At 38.2% G+C, this 20,104-nt stretch overlaps 1 protein-coding gene across 2 annotated transcripts; it reads right to left on the reverse strand.

The window, feature by feature from the left end:
• Window positions 1-653: 653 nt before the first annotated feature.
• LOC109003755 lies at window positions 654-19,871 on the reverse strand. Of its 2 annotated transcripts, none has more exons than XM_018982037.2 (9): window positions 19,701-19,871; window positions 19,425-19,559; window positions 5,020-5,122; window positions 4,763-4,822; window positions 3,461-3,523; window positions 3,139-3,339; window positions 2,937-3,048; window positions 2,617-2,846; window positions 654-961 (listed from the first exon to the last, which is right to left on the reverse strand). In XM_018982037.2, the coding sequence occupies exons 2-9, from the start codon at window positions 19,550-19,552 to the stop codon at window positions 869-871; spliced, it is 990 nt and encodes a 329-aa protein (XP_018837582.2). In that variant the 5' UTR covers window positions 19,553-19,559; window positions 19,701-19,871; the 3' UTR covers window positions 654-868. The 2 variants fall into 2 exon arrangements, with proteins under 2 accessions (XP_018837582.2, XP_018837590.2); XM_018982045.2 differs by having other exon boundaries at window positions 2,617-2,834; window positions 19,701-19,869.
• Window positions 19,872-20,104: the final 233 nt, after the last annotated feature.

The following is a 20,104-nucleotide window of genomic DNA, read 5'->3' on the forward strand; positions in this document are numbered from 1 at the left end:
TTTATTATTACTATTATTTTTATTATTTACAGAACACCTAATAATATCTTACCATCCAAAAACAACCTCAATGTCATTCAAAAATAAACACAATTCGGAAACCGTTTTTTTTTTTTCGCATTACCGTCCTTCGTGTAGAAAAGTTACATTTGCAGGTATCCATTGCAACTCCTCGTCTGATCTGCATGAATATTCATTTTTGTATTTTTATGGTATTTTAAGATTTTTTAAAACGAGTGATGCACATGTACCTTGTTAAAGAACATGTGTCCAATAATGAATGATACTGATGTAACATCTAACAAATTTCTGACAAAAGAAACAATAGGAATGTTCTTAAAATTATATAGAGTAAAAAAGTTCAATTAGAAAATGCAGGAAATGATTTTTTGAAACAAACCACAGAATCTGATTTTATACTTATCCCTTGAATTTTTTACAAAGCTAGTAAACAAGATGAAGTGGTGTTCCACGCTTGAGCCATTGTTCGATAGAAGGTTTGGTTTTTAAGATCTATGGAACACCACGCTTGAGCCATTGGTGAGGATTCGCCCGGGCTCACGGATAATTTCCAAATTAACTAGTAAAACCTCCTTATACAAAAATAAATAAATAATCTATTACGTGGCCTACATAGCCGTGTATTCAGTTGCTGAAGTACGAAAAAGCTAAACTGAAATGAACATTATAATTTGACAAAAATTACATGATTCTTCATTATTTCAACACAATATATTGTCCTAGAGCAAGTGAATTACACGCTAAAACATCATTGTCCGCTGTAACTGTGTTCCAAACAACTTCACCAATACCTCAAATAGAAGACCCGGACCACATTAGATAGGTATTACCTTGCAAAAGTAACAAATCAAGTCTCTTGGAGTGTCTCAAATCTTGTTGGAGTATCAATGCCCATCATACAGCAAATACCCGATATTAAGATTATGAGCAAAACAATGGCCTGAAGCATCGTAGAAGCAATTGTGTTAGAACATTATGTGAGGATATATAGAACCAAACAGATTGGTAGAAGCAATCAAATTACTACATGCACATAACAATGTTTGCATACCCATCACGAAATAAAACCTAAAAGTAGAAAGAAAAATGGAGAAAAGCAAGGAGAGGGGGAGGAATTGTAGGCTAAGCCTTGAACAAATACTTTCGTAGGAAAATATGTACTCCATCTGCCTTCGTGCTCTTGGGACATGATGTATATCTATGCATGCATAAAAAGATTCACAAATGCATACAACTAAAATTAGAATAAAGATTATTTAACTAAATTTAGTTACCAGATTTCTTATAAGCTTGATATTTGGTACAGACAATGGAGTAAAAATCGAGGAAGCAGATTTTATTATTGATATCTAAGATGTATTTAATATTTTAGGGTATGGATTATTATCCAACCTAAGTAGCTATTGAGTTTTGTAAAAATCTTGAATATGAAGATAGGATAGTAGTAGAATGCTTCCAATGGATGGATGTTATAAAAAATGTTAAGTTAGCAAGTTAAAGGCAAGAAAACTTCTTTAAGAGAATAGTAATGAATGGATGTTTCATGAATAGGCGACACTCTCGTATATTAATGGTAAATTGAGAGCGTGGTCCATCACGAGGAACTCTCCTGAACCTGTGTAACCACTGGGCCAGGGGCAAGGACCACCACAAGTGATCTTCCCGGAAAATGTCAAGCCATAATAGGAGCCAGAAGAACCCCAATTAGTAGAAATTAAAGTTTGAGTTGAGAGATAAGGAGACACTGCATCAGCAGCAGCAGGAAGCAACTAACAGGGCCCTCATTCACTGACTACCAACAGTGCCTGCAGCTGCTCTCACAATCTGGGGTCAAGTAAACAATTTATTTTAACAATACTAGAAAAAATTAAGTGAACATTCTCAAGCCTCGATGAAAAATAATCTAGGCAAGTTGCCTGTGACAAAAACCCATATTTAAGGGTGTTGTACTACTTCATGATTAACCAATCATTCATAAGAAATATGTTACCGAGTAGACAAAACTACAACGAAAGTAATAAGACATTTTACAAAATGGTTTGGTTACAGACATAAGTTTTGACATTGCTGGAATCTTGAAAGAGTAATGTTACTCACTATCTATTTAACCATCATCCTCCCATCATCTCATGATGTGGTCTTAAATGATTGGAAACTATTTGTTATATTCCACTTGTGTGCCAATCATATTTGATGTCACATCAAGGGATATTGAAAGGAAAGGATTGTAAATAGAATTTTTCATCCTTGAAATATAATTTGTGCTCTCTACTCCAGACAAAGAACAGTCAATGGAAAATTGAGGATGACGTCTACATTGTACACATGATATACTTTAGAGGTCATTGTGCCTATTGTGATGTTCAAGTAATTTTATATAATTAAAACTTGGTACTTTTTACATAGACACTGTAAGACAATAAAAAGGCACAGGTAGCCTAAACCATCATGCAGTGAAACGCTTTCAAACAGGCAGGTAATCTGTCATATGGAACGGCCGAAAGTCAAGATGTTCACAAAGTATAGATTCAACAACAAAACAAAAGCACCCTCAAAAGAAAATTTCTTATGTGAAATGGACAATCAACAACTTACAACTAGAAGTCCCTCCAGAAGTGATGATTTAATCTGGCAAACTTCATCACAGATTGTAGAATTGGCTGATTGATTTCCTGAGGCATTTTCAGCAAGAAACCTTCCCAGCTCCTGAGAAGAAGGATAATGAGGTGACCTTAAGGGATCAGAAACATACAGAGCTGCATATTTCGCTCCAGACTGCTCCACAAAATTGATCAGCTCAAACAAAATCTCACCTGCAGATTTGACTGACAAATTCAAATGGCCAAACTAACTTGACTTGTGAAGTAGATCAAACAATTCCTGACAACCATATAAACAGTTGTAGCTAGACATACTCTCAGATTGTGGTTGGTCAAGATCTTTTGAGCTATGAGACCCTCCATGGCAGAACACAACCAAATCTGCTTGCCCCTTCTGCCTCTTTCCACTCCTTGAAACCAGATAATCCTGTTCATGCAATGGTTTATAAACAGCATCATTTCTTTTTTCATATACCTCAAAATATCATAATGTCATAATTTGCCAAGTTGATATTACATGTATTGAGTGCAGGTCTGCAAGTTTTTGAAACTTCCCATCCTCTACAGAACAGGACCCCAGGAAAGTAACATTAGTGATTCCTAAATTATGCCCACAAGTTTCCATAAACCCTGAAACCAACAAATTTTCCATTGTCTCCTCCTCCGATGCAGCAATATATGGGAATGCAATAGAGAATTTAGATCTTGTCAAAGAGACCTGTTCAAGCATATGGAATGTTAACTATTAAATCAGAAAGTTGGAGAATTTATGCAATTTACGGAAAATATAAATTTCTAGTAAAATACTGATTAAATGCACTTGGGCAGACTCTACTTTCCTTGAGCAAGTCAACAATAGCTGAGTCTACATGTTTGCCAGCTGAAATATCTGAAGATCGCAACTGCAGCAAGCAAGGGAATGTCGTTAAATCACCTCTATAACTGCTTCTTTCAGAAAGCTAAGCGTTGTCAGTATCAAGCATTACATGGGCTCTTAACACTATATAGTTCATAAAAACAGAAGGAGTAAGTTCTTTTAAGTTTTTCCCACTCCCAAATTAAGGTGACTGCATGCGTTGGTGACTCCCCTTGCAATGTGAGGTCACTACCAAGTTAGCTCCATTGCTGATAAAGGTGCTCAAATGGTGAGTATTGGACTTGATAAAGAAATGCCACCCCTCAAATTATAAGAGAAAAGGCTACAGTCATAAGGCAGAATAAGCGACGTGTAGATTGATGCACTATGGTAGAAAACTCACGAGAAGAAGAAGATTTGTTGGAATATTAGGCCATGTTTAGTTAAGTTCAATTTTCAAAATTTTACAAAAACAAATAAAAAATTAAAACTTCGAACCAAACATCTTTCAATCTCAAAAAAAATTTACCATTTCAACTTTTCATCAAATCATTTCTTAGATTTAAGTGAAAAGTCAAAAACACAAAAACCAAAATAACTTTTACAATAACCAAAACAAAAATATCCCAAAAAAAAGTATATTTAAACAACTTTTCAACCGTTCCCATCCACTTTCAAAACTCCCAGTACAAAACATATTTCAAAAAAAATTTATTCAAATTATCTGCCTTCATAAAACCCAATAAAAACATATCTCAAGACTTTTCAAACAAATTTTAAAAATTTCATTAACCAAACATGGCCTTAAAGTGTGAGTGATATAGTTGGTTAAGTGATCAAGGTCTCATGTCTGAAAGTAGTCATACGAGTCTGATGTTTTTTTTTATAAGTATCATAGGAGTCTGATGTTAACGTGATATTGCAATGCAAAAACTCACTAAATACAACTTTTGGGCTATAGTTGTGTCCTATAAGACAAATGGCATCATAAGACAAATGGTCTTATAATGTCAAATGTATAGTCTTCAAGTAATATGAGAATACAAGGAAAAAAAAATGTCAATTTAGACTCTAGAATATATTCTAGACTATTTTTTCTAAGACAAATGGTGTTTAGCTTTTATACAAGAGTCATGAAAATAATAATTATTATTATAATAATAATTGGTTGTATAATATTCTAGTAATGAGTGGTTTACAAAAGTGAAATGACTTTCAAAATGGAAACATGAACCTAAATAATAAGTTTATATGATGAATTTAAAGCAATTCAAAGATTCCTTACCTCTCTACCAACAAAGACAAGTGCTAGATCCACAGGGTGCTGAAGTTTATTCCCTGAGCACTGAGGTAATTGCAAGATAAAAGATATGGTAATAGGTTGCTCTATAAAAGAAATTATAAAGTGCCGTTCTTTTACTTATAAAAAAAACTAAAGCACCAAACTGTAACAGCATACTTCTTTTTTAAATCTCAGATGAATTGCACAGTATTATAAACTCTAATAGATGAATCACTGTATTACTCCAATGATTAAATTACCAGTATGTTTGACCAGCCACCTTCAGTCAGAATAGACCTTGCTATATCCTTCGAATAGATGGTCTGATAATTTACAACATCCTTAACCACATAACTTGAGAACCTAAGATCAACCATGAATGAAACAAAAATTAAAATTCATACTGAGAAAACAGATGTCACACATGAAAAAATGGCATGGTTTTTCTGTCTCAAGAAGTTTGATAACAAATAAATTTCAACTTTTATAATAATATAATAGAATTATAAATTCTAAACAAAACAATTATAATGCTATTTCAAATTCTTGTTCTTTATAATGTAATACCCTGGATTTTGTGATTGTGTATAGGAAGGTGGTAAATGGGATCTCGCATTGTTTGGGAAAGGAGATGTTCTTGCCTTTTATAATGAATTTCAAGAGGCTCCAATTATAATCTTGGCTACTCCTATTGGAGTATGGGCCCAGATGTGGCTCGAGTCTTCTTTGGGTCATTACATATAAAGATTTACTTCAGATGTACTTCCTTTAAATGGTCCAATCCCCAAATTTTTTTTTCTTAGATAAGTATGGTCAAATCCCCAATTAATATAGAAGAATGTGCAGTGTTATATGTACTTACAATTTTATGTACAAGACTCATTTTGTCAGTTTTTTTTTTAAATTCAAAATTTGAATTTCAAATTTCATAATTTTCAGTATATCAATAGCTGACACGTGGAGAAATAAATTTTTTGTAAGTTTTTTTATCAATAATAAGAATTTTACTAAGATAGGCGAAGTCAAGTACACTGGACATATACAAGAGCAACAACTATGCATGAGTGTCTACAGATACAAGGAAATCAGTAATGTATGTTCATGCCATTAAACTCTTTTACAATCGACCAATGGAGTAGTGTGAAAAAATAAAGTTCTAATCTCGTCCATTGTCCGTTCACGATTCTCAAAACTTCGACCATTCATCTCCATCCATATGCACCACCATAGACAGATCGGTATCATCTTCCACATAACTGCAATTTGAGTGGTACCTCGGATGCCTTGCTAGCTGGCCAAAAAATCCACAACCATTTGTGGCATCACCCAATGGAGCCCCGCTCTAGCAAATATATCATTCCACAAACTCATGGCTACGTCACAATGCAGTAATAAATGATCCACCGACTCTCCACTATTCTTGCACATATAACACCAATCCAACACAATGAGTTGGCGTTTCCGTAGATTATCTATGAGTTCTGCTACTGAAGCCTCTTGTCTTCGTGTGATGTTGTATATTGTTGGATAAGCTTCCTTAAGGACTCGATCTCCACACCATAAATCAATCCAGAATTTAATTCTGAAACCATCCCCAACTGCAAAACGTGTGTATCGATGGATGTTTGTCCCGCTTCTTCGGATGTGTTTCCATAGCCCCACCCCATGAGGTCCACTCACCTCATTCAAGCACCATCCTTCCCACAATCCACCATATTTTAATTCTATGATAACTCTCCACAAAGCTCCCCTCTCCTCATGGTATCTCCATAGCCATTTACCCAATAAAGCCTTATTGAAAACCAACAAATTACAAATTCCCAGCTTGCCTTCACATATTGGGGTACAAACTGTAGCCCAATTCACCTAGTGAAACTTGAAGTCTTCATCTATTCCCCCCCACCCCAAAAAAATAGGAAATCTCGTTGCAACTTCTCTAACCAATAAACCACCTTGCATGGTATTGGAAAAAGAGATATGAAGTAGGTAGGTAGATTGAAAAGAGTACTTTTTATCAACGTAACTCTACCACCTTTGAACAAACAAATCCTCTTCCAAATCACTAGTTTCCGCTCCATTTTTTCCAACACTCTGTCCCAAATGGACTGCGACTTGAAGGAGGCAACCAAGGGAAGACTGAGATACTTCATTGGCAAGGTGAAGACTTTGCACCCCAGAATGTTGGCAAAGCTCAAAATACCTGGAACATTTCCAACTGGAACTAATTCTAACTTTGCGAGATTCATTTTCAATCCAGATACCGCTTCAAAACAAGGTAGAACAACCCACAAAGCTTGAATGAGATTGTGACTAGCACCACAGAAACAAGAGTATCATCCACAAATAGGAAATGGGTCATCACAATTGTGTCGATTCTTGCATCCCATACTACAAAGCCAGATAGAAATCCAACTTCCACAAGGCCTACAGTTATTTTACTAAAAGCTTCCATTATGAAAACAAAAAGTAGTGGGGATAGAGGATCACCTTACCTCAATCCACTAGAGCTTCCGAAGAAGCCCCTTGGAGTACTGTTCACCAAAATGGAGAAGCATACAATCGATATAAAAAATTTGATCCAAGAGCACCATCTCCCTCAAAGTTCACACCTCTCAAGCATGTGTAACAAAAAATTCCAGTTTACTCGATCATATGCCTTCTCCATGTCAAGTTTGCATAATAACCCTAGAACATCCTACTGGATGCGACTCTTCAAGCATTCATTGGCAATGAGGACATAATCAAGGATTTGCCAACCTCGTATGAAGCATTATGGGGCTTGGAAATGATCTTTTGCAATACCGTACTCAATCTATTAGCCAAAACCTTCGAAAGAATTTTGTACATTCCACTCACCAAGCTAATCGTGAAAATCCTTAATCTCCACCACTCCCGGCTTCTTTGGAATAAGAGCAATGAATGTAACATTAAGGCTTTTTTTATAAAGTACCTCATTCATGAAACTCATGAAAGAAGCTCATGATGTCATCTTTAACTACTTCCCAGCATGCCTTAAAGAAAGCCATAGTGAACCCATCCGGACCTGGAGCTTTATCACCTGCCATACTTTGCACAACCTTGCAAACCTCTGCCTCCTCAAATGGTCACTCTAGCCAACTTGCTTCATGGTGATCAATCGACTCAAAAATAAGACCATTTAGGCATTGTCTCCAACAGAATTGTTCCGAAAGTAATTGTTCATAGAAGTTGTAAGTTTTTCTGAAGTACAATTAGCATTTTTCTAGAAGAATATCTAAATAATACAAGTAATTGAAATTTTAACATACACGGTTTAATATATCTGTGTGTGTAACTTCCCAAACTTTTGAGATTTCTATTTTAGGAAAGTTAGGGTTTATACTATAATTACAGTTTATATTTTTAGAGAGTAAATTAGGGTTAGATTTAAATTAGGCACTTGAGCCCGTGTTTATTCCTTGAGATTAATTATTGGGCACCAAGGATTAGACCCTCATTATGGAGGATTAAATTTATGAAGATTTAGAAACCCACCATGACCATTAGGCCCAAGCCCACTAGGCCCGAACCCACTAGGCCCATATAAGTATGAGCAAGCCCAAGTATTATCCTTGCCAAGTCCATAGAAAACCCTTGAAAGTGAGCCCACGTAGGTTATACCCGAAACCTACTTGCATTATACTTCTAGTTGCAATTACAATTCTAGTTCTACTGTAGCTACAAGTCACTTATTCCTACTCCAACCAAACCTCCTAAAGCAACCACAACTCCTAGGGTAACTATTGACACCAAATCACATTCAAACACTCCACTAAACCCACAACACTAGAACTACCACACCCCTTGAACTCTACACCCTCCAAACTCTATTTATAGACCCCATATGAGAGCCTCCCTACCATTAGATAAGCTTGAAGTACAGCCCCCTCCAAGGCCATGAAATTCTCTTATATTTTGCGCTAAAACCAAAAACCCTAAACCCCATAACCATTGCTACAATACTCACACCACACCCTAAGCAAGAAGATCAAGATCCAAACCACTTAGCCAAGCCGTGTACTCCAACCCAACCTTTGGATCAACCTCATCCCTTAGGCAACACACTCCCTAAATGCCATGATAGGTATGTTAGACAAATTCCATGAGATCATATGAAATTAATGAAACTCGGATATCATAGAGGGCTAGGAAATACACATGCTAGAATTAGTTTTTTTTTTTTTTTTATGAATAAGAAGTTTTATTGAGACAAGTAGCAAGGCAAAGCCAAGTATCCAGGAAGTATACAAAAACTGAACCTAGTTACAAGTCAAGAACTAGAAAAAGAAACAAGGAAATCATGGGCTCTAGTTCCATTAAATACAATAGCTGAAGCCCATTGAAATAAAGTATTTCTTTTTTTTCTTTTTTTTATCAATAAAAGATAGATATTATATATATGAATGAAATAGGCATAGCCTTTGCACAAAGGAAGACAAGAAATTAAAGAACTCCTCATTACATTCTAAGAACAATAAATGAAAGACAAGAAATCCTGAACACTATCCCCGTGTAAAACAATAGTGGAAAACCAACACATTAGAGTGTGGAGAAAAAAATTCTTCAGCTCGGGCAATGTACGTTCCTTATCTTCAAAGCAACGCACATTCCTTTCCATCCAAGTGCACCACATAATACACAACGGAATCATCTTTCACACTGCTGCCACTTGATGGCAGCCTTGCATCTTTGATCAACAACCCAACAAATCCACCACCCTCATAGGCATAACCCAAGCAACATCAACCCTTAGAAAGATCTCATCCCACAACACCCTTGTTACCTCACAGTGTAATAAGAGATAGTCCACAAATTTTCCATTCTTCTTGCACATGTAGCACCAATCCAATAGTACACACCTCTCTTTCTCAAATTATTCGTGGTCAATATCTTCCCTAGAGCAGCACTCCAAACAAAAAAAATTACTTTAGAAGGCACACGAGACTTCCAAATAATCTTCCAGGAGAACGGCGTAATATCAAGTTGCGTTGTCAAGATGCCATAATATGCCTTAACTGTACATATCTTGTGGTTATTAGACCTCCACTTCAAACTATCTCCCTGTGCCATAACTTCGTGGAAGATAGTACATTGTAAAATTCTGAAACAATAGGTAATTCCCAATCATGCAAATCCCTATTAAAAATAATATTCCACTGGTGCGCACCATGACAAAGTAAACACACGTCCGCCACTGAAGCCTCCCTATTCACTACAACACAGTATAAGGCCGGAAAAGCCCTTTTCAAAGCGTGGTCTCCACACCACACGTCCCTCCAAAATCTGATACGAATGCCCTCGCCAACTACAAAGCGAATTTGATTTGCAAAACATGGTAATCCCTTCCTTATATACTTCCATAAACCCACACCATACCCCCCTCTCACTTCTTTAGAGCACCAACCACCCCAATCGACACCATATCTAGCGTCAATAATATCCTTCCACAATGAACCCCCCTTCAAATGATATCTCTAAAGTCATTTTCCCAATAATGTTTTATTAAGGCCTTGTTTGTTTTCAAAAAAATCTTATCTCATCTCATCTCATCTAATTATTACAATTTTCTCAACTTCCAATACAAAATAAAATAAATAATTTAACTTTTTCAAATCCCAAAACAAAAATAATATTAAAAAATATATTCTAACAATATTTTATTCAACTTTTTAACTCTCGTCTCATCTGCGAAAACAAACGAGGCCTAAAAGTTCTCAAGTTACACACTCCCAACCCCCCATTCACAACTGAGGCACATACAGTCTTCCATCTAACCAAATGAAATTTCTTCTCATCCCCCTTACCTCTCCATAAGAACTCCCTAAAGAGTTTCTCCATTATGTTCACCACCCATACAGGCATAGGAAACAAAAATAAAAACATAAGTGGCGAGGTTAGTGAGAGTACTCTTGATTAAAGTAAGACGGCCCCCTTATCTTCTCCACTACCCCATTCCATATAGCTCTATTCTTGAAAGTTGCTCACAGCGGAAGGCCCAGATATTTCATATGGTAAGAGGACACCTTACAATCCAGAAGTCTTGCTAAACTGAAGATATTAGAGACCGCCCCCACAGGAACCATCTCAGACTTGCACAGATTCACCTTTAACCCTGACACTGCTTCAAAGCAGAGTAACAATGCTCGTAGAGTTTGGATCTGGCTCCTATTTACTTCACAAAAAACTAACGTATCATCTGCAAAAAGAAGGTGTGAAATGATAATAGGGCTACCAGCAACATTGCCCACCCCGATAAGAACCCTCCCCCAACAGCAGCCTGCACCATCCTACTTAAAGCCTCAATAACTATAACAAATAGAAGAGGAGATAAAGGATCTCCCTGCCGCAATCCCCACAAACTATCAAAAAAACTAGCAGGTGTGCCATTAACCAGAACTGAGAACTAGGCAATTGAAATACAATAACGAATCCATGCAATCCACCGATCCCCAAAACCACATCTCTCAAACAAGTATAGAAGAAATTTCCAATTCACATGATCATATGCCTTCTCCATGTCAAGCTTGCACAGAACACCTAAACCTCTCTCCTGTATTCTATAATCCAAACACTCATTTGCAATGAGTACAGAATCCAGAATTTCTCTCCCATGAATAAAAGCATTCTGGGACTTGGAGATAATATGTTCCAACACCGGCCTAACCAGGTTAGCAAGAACCTTCGAGATAATCTTATATATGCTACTCACCAGACTTATAGGCCGAAAGTCTTCAATAGTCACAGCCCCATGTTTCTTGGGAATGAGAGCAATAAAGGTCGCATTAAGGGATTTTTCAAACTTTTGAAAAGAGTGAAATTCACTGAAAACCTGCAAAACGTCCCCTTTCACAATGTCCCAGCAAGTTTGAAAAAAACCTATCAAAAAACCATCCGGCCCCGGGGCTTTATCCTTTGTCATGCCCAATATGACCTTGTAAATCTCTTCTTCGTCAAAATGTCTCTCCAGAACACTTACACTCTGCGAGTCAATTGCCTCAAAGTGCAAAGCGTCAAGCTTCAACCTCCAAGGAACCGATTCTGTGAGAAGGGTCTCATAATACTGTACTATATAGTTTTCTAGCTCGGGAGGAGAAGATATAACCAGAGAACCAGATTGAAGTGATTTGATAGCATTGTTGCACCGATGTGAATTAGCCACTTTGTGAAAGAAATTCGTACACCTATCACCTTCTTTCAACCAAAGAGCCCTAGATTTTTTACGCCATGAAATCTCTTCTGACAACAAAACCCTCTCCAAATTTGCCATAACCGTGCCCTTCCTCAACAACACCTCCTCCAAATTATCTCCCAGTAACTCTTTATCCTCTAAATCTTGCAATTCCTCCAACAATGAAGTCTTCTGCTTGTCAATGTGACCAAAAACCTCCAAATTCCACTTCTTCAAATCTTGTTCAGTGCCTTCAACTTGCCTACCGGAATATAACTTGGAGTACCAATAAATTGATATAAAGACCACCAAGCGCACACCCTCTCTACAAACCCATCTGCTGAAAGCCACATGTTTTTAAACTTGAAATACAGGCGTCCCCTATGCATACCCCCACAATCCAAAATTATAGGAAAATGATCTGAACTGACTCGAGCTAGTTGTTTCTGACTTACTTCCAAATATTTAGCTTCCCACGAAGGAGATACAAGGAATCTATTCAATCTCGACCAAACCCGCCCATTTGACCAAGTGTACTCGCCCCTTACCAGATGGGGATCCATGAGGTCCAGATCAAAGATGAACTCGCTGAATTCTTCCATAGCCATAGAATGTCAACAGTGCCTTGATCGCTCACTAGTAAAGCGAATAGTATTAAAATCACCCTCCATGCACCACGACACATCCCATAAGGAGTATAGACCTGCCAACTCCTCCCACAACCTTCTCTTATTCCTATCCACGTTAGGACCATAGGATCCTACAAAAGCTCATTCCCATCCATCAACCACATTTCTAAATCAGGTCGCAACCAATAACTCTCTAATACACTCCTCAATCACTTCAATTACTCTTTTATCCCACATGCGTAGCACTCCACCTAAGGCTCCCAAGGAGGCCAAATAGGTCCAACCCACATACGAGCACCCCCATAAACTTCGCACAATTTTCCTATCAATGAATCGCAGCTTTGTTTCTTGAACACACACCACATCCCTCTTCCACATCCGTAGTCATTGCTTGATACGAAGGCATTTATTGCAATCATTGAGCACCTGTACATTCCAAGATAAAATCTTAGGATTCATTTGAGCAGTAGATTGCCCCTCCCTTTCGATCTATCTCTTTCGCCACTCTCTTCCTTTACACCGTAATTGATGAAACAAGTTAGCTTTTTAAGTTCCTTATCCCTCTTAGAGCACTTTCAATGGATTAGTCAAAGCTAAAGGACATTTTTTATTAATGTAAGAGAAATTTAACTTTTGGCTATTCCATTAACATAATTCTCCACATTGGAATAGCTATTTTTTCATTATATAACAATAAAATAATATAAGATGAATTTAGTTTTGGTTATTCACATCAAATCTCCACAATAGATTATCCATTTATTTATTATATAGTAATAAATAACTAATAATTTCAAAAATATTTAAATTTTTTAATTATGAATTTATTTTATTTTATCATATTTTACTATTCTACCTATTATATATTAATTAATAATCATATTCTTATTAAATTAATATATCACTAACTCAAATTAATATAACAATTGTGATAAAATATGTGATAGAAAGAAAGGGAGAGAGATAACTAATAAAATATGTATTTAATGTATGTATAGTAACCTTCAAATTTGAAAAAATCCATTGTGAGCATATTTTGCCATCTAATAGCTAAATCCTCAATGGATTTAGCTTTTAGCTAATTCATTAAGGATACTCTTAGTTGCTGACTTCGAATGGCTATCTTCAAATGCCACAAGAAGTGCCTTGAATTGTTCTTCATAACCTCCAAAAGAGATCCCAATAACAGCTTGTAACTCCTCTACCTTCTTAAAAATCCAATTTGACGGACTACTCCCATATTAAGAACTGGTAGGAAGTGTACACAAAGGGGTTACAACAGCCCCCTCCCCAACAACACTATTATTATCAAACAGTGCGAATTGCAAATTTGGCTCTGAACTTGAAACACAAGTTGCACCAGATTCACTACTAGGTGCCACAAAGGTTTCAGAAAGCCTCGTCCCAATTTCAAAATAACCTCCACCGCAATCTCCCAACTTGTTTCCATCGAAACCCCCCCATCTCCAGAGGTAAAGAGCTTCTCGGAGACCCCAAAACCCTTGCTGGGCTCGAAAGCCCACACTCCGCCATGACATATGGCACAAAAAGCCCACACACTGCATCAAGTTATTCTCGACACTATACCTCTGTTTCTCAGAAATTTTTCAGCTCGAAGTTGTTTCTCTAGAAGCTGCCAGTTCACTCTCCAACACCTCAGACCTCGCCAACAAGCCTACCACCATTGACGTCAACCCCTGCTCACAAGCCGGCTTCTGTGCACACTCCGATGAAGAAATAGGTCTCTCTGTGTCATTAAAGGCTGATTCCCGCAACTCTACCGACACAATCTCCGACACCCCAGACTTCGCCGGTGAACCCACTACAACAGATGTCAGCCTCTAAGCCACCACCGACAGTGAGGGTTGCGGCCCATTTGGCGACGACGGATTAACCTCGTTGAACTCTCTGCGATTCCGAGCGGGAAACATCACCTAGGCCTGACCCAATGGAAACTGCTAGGCCTGGGCTTGTTGCCCCATATGACCACTCGTATGGGCCTGGAACCAGACCCGCTGAACCGCTTTATAGGCCCTTGGTTGAGGCCCACCTGAGACCAAACCCTTCCCCTTATACCCATGTAGCCCATCAGCAGCATATAGCCCCTCCTCCTGGCCTTTTTTCTGGCCCAACTCCAACTCCCACTCCCACTTCAGCCCCTCCTCCACGCACCATTTCACATGAACCAGGCTGAGTTGCAAAGTACCCACTTGTTTCTCCATTTCAACCAAAGTGTGCAGCTGAGTTTCCATTTCCAACCCTGACATGCATCTGCCATCTCCATTACAGTGTTGCACCCTCACCACTACTATCCTCTCTGTAGTTTTTGGCGCTTGAGACAAGGCCTCCTTGTACAAAACGAGGTGCCCCCGCCCCTGCCCTTGCAACGAAGGAGAAAGCATCCATGGATAACTTCCTTTGTTATTCCCCCCCAAAACAAAGGATGTATCAGCAAGTTCCTTCAACATACCACCATAATTCCTCCACCCTACCCCCATCCTCCCTTCTGGAATCACTACTAAACCACGCCTCTTCTCCTGACTAAACTAAGATAAGGAGAAAAAATTCCCATACGAGTTACACTGTCTCTGCACCACCAAGACCTGAGACCCGCATCTTCTCAATCTAAGGAAGACAGAGGAGCCCACAGAGGCTATACCTTCCTTCACCATGACAGCCAACCATCCCAAGGACTCTTGATCAATGATAATGTATTTCACAATGCAACAACTACTCTCCATGATTCTCCACCATTTTTCATTAGCCTTCTTGAACTCAAAGCACTTTTGATCAATGATAACATTCCTACTTAACCCCATCACAGCACAACAAATCAAAAAGAACAGCAAAGGAAGAACTAAACACCATTGATTATTTCCACCATTAGCAGACAAATACCAACAGCAACGGAAACTAAACACCACTCAATATTTCCACCATTAGCAGAAAGTTACCAACGAGAAGCAGAAACAACATTTTTTCTCAAAAGTACGGAGAGAAAAAATTAGAGAGAGAAACTAGATAGGTCAGGCAAATTTGATGAAATAAGGTATTAAAGAAAAAACATCTAAGTTCATACACCGAGCATTCCTTATCTTCAAAGCATTGACCATTCCTCTCATCCAAAATACACCACACAGGCATAAAGGGATCATGTTCCAAACAGCAGCAATTATCACTAGTACAGAAGAGTGCATTGAATAGATATATGTGTTAGTTAAGATCATCATTTTGCTTGATGGAGAGGTTTAAGGGATAATTTGCAAAATGACGATCTTAACTAATATATCTATTCAATGTACTCTTTTGTACTAGTGAATGGCACTCCCGCTAGCTTCCTCAGTAGCTCTTACGATTTGTAACAAGTTCCAATTCCTATTACTTTTTGTTATTGTCATGGTGGCTCTAAGCAAAATTTTATAAACTACGGTTGATAGAGGTTTTCTCACTAACTTCTATGTGGTGTGGTAATCTTTGGCATCTATTGTCTGCAAATGACACCATGATATTTCCTAGGGCAAACCCAGCTGACCTCTACTCTTTGAGGACCACTTGTTCAATACTCTAAAGTTCCTTCTAGGTTGAAAGTGAATTTGGCTAAGTCAAAGTTGGTTCCAATAGGAAATCTTTCTAATGTGCATAGTAGAGCTAGCATATTGGGGTGCATGGTATTCTTTTTGCCTATGAAGTTTCTTGGCTTTATTTGGGAGCTTCTTTCAAGGAAAAGTCTATTTGAAATTGTGTGATAGAGAAGATTGAGTGGTTGGATCCCTTTTCAGAAGGGATCCAAAACATCTTATCACTTCCTCCATACCTAATTTCCGAAGAATATAATAAATTAAAGAAGTCAGAGAATACACCAATTTCCCAATCTTGGGCTGCCCTGTGGAAAATGACATTACACTGCATCGAGCTTCCTGAAACTCCCAACAATTCTGCCACTGAGCTTTCTGCTCATGCACTAACTTGTGCACTACTAGAAAAGAGTCTTTTAGGGTGGTGTCTATATACCATATGTCATGCCAAAATCTAATCTTGGTGCCATCACCCCCCATGAATCCGATATGTTGATAGAGGACCCCCCCATCCTCCTTTGATACTCTTCCACAACCCCACACCATATGACCCATTTACCATATTAGAGCGCCCTTCCCACCTCCCCAAAAAAAAAATAAAAAAAAATAAAGCTACACCATACTTGGAGTCGATCATGCTCTCCACAATGCATCCCTCTCTTGGTGGTAACGCCACAGTCATTTCCCAAGAAGTGCCCTGTTGAACATCCTCAAGTTCCAAACCCCCAAGCCACCACCAAATATTGGAGATCATACCCTCCCCCAATCGACTAGGTGGAATTTGAATTCCTCACCTAGTCCAATCCACAAATAATCACGTTGAAGTTTCTCAATACGCTTCGTCACACTTGTCGATGAAGGGAAAGGAGAAAGGAAATAGGTAGACAAATTGGAGAGAGTGCTCTTGATTAGAGTGATTTGACCACCTTTCGATAGGTACATCCTCTTCCACCATGCCAATCGGCATTCAATCTTCTCAATCACATCATCCCATATGGTCTTGGCTTTGAAATCAGCTCCCATGGGCATACCAAGGTACTTCATAGATAGAGAAGATACCTTGCATCCCAATATACTAGTCAGGAGCCTTCTATTGAAGACATACCAATCAGAACCAACTTTGACTTGCGATGTTTACTTTCAAGCCAGAGATAGCCTCAAAACACAGAAGAAGTCCCCTCAAATAATGGACGTTGTTATAGTCCACTTCGCTAAATATCAATCAATCATCTACAAGTAACAAATGGGAAATATTGAGAGTAACATTGTTAGCCCCCCACCATTGAGGAATCTGAAAGAAAGCCATTCAAACTATCACTAATAACATTCTACTAAAAGCTTCCATGACCATAATAAATAATAACGGGGACAAAGGATCCCCTTATCTTAGGCCCCGGGAGCTATTGAAGAAGCCAAATAGAGTGTCATTCACCAAAACTAAGAACCACACAGTAAACACACAATACATGATCCAGAAGCACCATCTCTCCCCAAAACAACACCTCCCAAGCAAGTGATGCAAAAAATTCCAATTGACGTGATCATAAGCTTTCTCCATATCCAATTTGCAAAGAATACCCAATACTTATGATTTAATTCTATTGTCTAGATATCCATTTGCAATGGGCACTCAAACTTGTTCATTGGAAGGCCTTACTTTTCAAGCACTCAAACTCAAAACCAAGCATGCGCTTATTGTGCAGTGGCAAAGCCTTAAATGAAACTTTCGTAGAGGTGTATAGTATTGTGCGTGCATAGGAGGATTCAATGGCTGGTCTATAGAAATTCTATAATTGCTTTCCTAAATGGAATGTTAGTCTTTTCATGGCAACTCTAATGGGGAAGGGACAACCTAAAGAAGCATCTTATCATTGTGATAAATTAGTGTTGTATGTGCAGAAAGTGTGCGGACTCTATGGACCGGCTTATAATTCCATTACGAGGTTGTCAGTGCTTAGTGGAATGACTTTCCCATTCAAGTTGGTTGACTTGGGTTATGACTAGAGGTTAGTAAACCTTTTTTGCTACTTGAAGAAGATTATATAGCAGCCCACAAATTGTGGCCATGTGGAAGATGACCTCTATTTGTCTAATATGGTGTATTTGCAAGAAAATGAATGATAGAAATGTTGAGCATTGCAAAAAAATGATAGAGAAGCTTAAAGTTTTGTTTCTAAATACATGACTCTTTTAAGCAGCTTTTATAGATTTTGAATGGGCTGAATTAACATGGCTTTCTTGTCTAGTTTGCCATTTCTTGTTAGATGTTCCTCTTGTATCCTCCATGTGTACTCGGCACCATTTGCATTTTTTGATAAAATCTTCAGTCACTTACAAAAATAAAATTGGAATAAGGTTGACCTTAACCTTATAACCAAACACTTCAAATTTTAACACCAAACGAAGATAATGATATTCCTAAACTAGAATAAGGCTGGCCTGAAACCGGAATATAAGATAGGAAAATAAACCTGGACTATTGTAACTACATAGCCAAATACACTCATCTTCTTCCCCAAAATACACAGCCTGTGTGTTGCACACCACCTCTGTTCTCCTCTGCTTGGCACACTGCACATCTTTGCCATTTCCACCGCACTGCAACTTCATTCAGCAACCTCGCTCGGATCACCATAGAACAACCGAGGACCACACTCAATCGTCTACTGCTCTGCACCGATAACCAACCCAGGAATCCAGGCTTTGATACCAGATGATGAAAAACTATGGTTCTTATCAAAAGGGAAACAAAGAGAATTGACCGATCCAAGGGGGTCAACCTCCACGGTTGCTCAAGGCAATTGACTGAAATTGTATTTTCGGTAAACAGTCCTACGGCATCTACGTTGTAATTTATAGAGGAAAAGAACCTAGAAACATCGCCTATTAAGAAAAACTGAGAATCTGTAGCTAAGGCTAATTAAGAAAAGAAATCACACAATTAAGTCAGGAAAATCAGCAATAATATCAGAAAAAAATTGGATTTGTAACAATATATTGGCGTATTGGATTTGTAACAATAAATAGGTGCGAGCTCCAAAACATGACTTAATCATTAAATAGATCATTAAACATGGCATTTTTTGAGCTGAGATTGAAATCTGACCAAGGAGAAGCCCTTTTTCTTTATTTTTGTTAGATATTTGTACTCTCTTGCATTAAACGAGGGAAAACCTTGGCCGTCAAAGCAGGAGCCAAAGCATGTCCCCGAGTCCAGCTACGATAAGAAAAAGAATAGAAATACGGGGAATAAAAAAAAGAGTGCAAGTACATACGAATCATGATGAAGGTAAGGTGACCAGAGAAAGGCGGGCGCGGTGGTTGAAGGCAGGGCCAGCCCACATGGAAGCAGAGCTGAAATCAAGGCCACCACCACAATAGAAGAAGCTGCCTTGATCTTCATCTTCGTCCTACACAGAATCATATAGTATCTCAAACCCAAACACATTACTAGCATACAGAAAATTACAATTATAATCAAAAGTATCCCAAGAAATAAAATAATTATGGAAAGTACATATAAAGAGTTATTATGTTCTTCTGGAAATTACCAGAGAAGACGCAGAGCTGAGATTGCTTTCTTGTTTGGGGTCAGGATCGGCTTTATATAAAGCCTTTGCTAACTCAAAACGGCAGTTCGATGGATCTGTGTCTCGATCAAACATACGAAAGAAAGGATACAACCTATGCCTCGCCCGGAAGCCGTATGTGTAACCCATGGTTGGTGCTGAGCAGTTTTGTATCCAGGCCCACCGGCCCCACCGTCTGTTTTTCTGCTGCTTCCTTTTTGGATATATTACTCTTTAGCCCCTGTATTTTTAATATTACGCTTTTTGGCCCCAAATTCCGATACCAACATTCAACATTGACGCCCCTCTCCCTCTCCCTCAGCTTTTGGGGGGGCTCTGGAGGCCCAATTAACGCGAAATCTCGTTACGGATTGGGTCAGTATATC

The sequence above is a fragment of the Juglans regia genome, chromosome 14 (genome assembly GCF_001411555.2).
Source record: "Juglans regia cultivar Chandler chromosome 14, Walnut 2.0, whole genome shotgun sequence".
Classification (NCBI taxonomy): Eukaryota; Viridiplantae; Streptophyta; class Magnoliopsida; order Fagales; family Juglandaceae; genus Juglans; species Juglans regia.

Bases quoted from the DNA above. Each gene is read 5' to 3' on its own strand.
- LOC109003755 (XM_018982037.2), bottom strand. From the start codon at position 19,552: ATGAAGATCAAGGCAGCTTCTTCTATTGTGGTGGTGGCCTTGATTTCA. The intron at 5,123-19,424 runs GTATGTACTTGC...GGTTGATCTTAG, and splicing joins CCTTACCTTCATCATGATTC to GTTCTCAAGTTATGTGGTTA. The intron at 4,823-5,019 runs GTAATTTAATCA...CAATTACCTCAG, and splicing joins GTGGCTGGTCAAACATACTG to TGCTCAGGGAATAAACTTCA.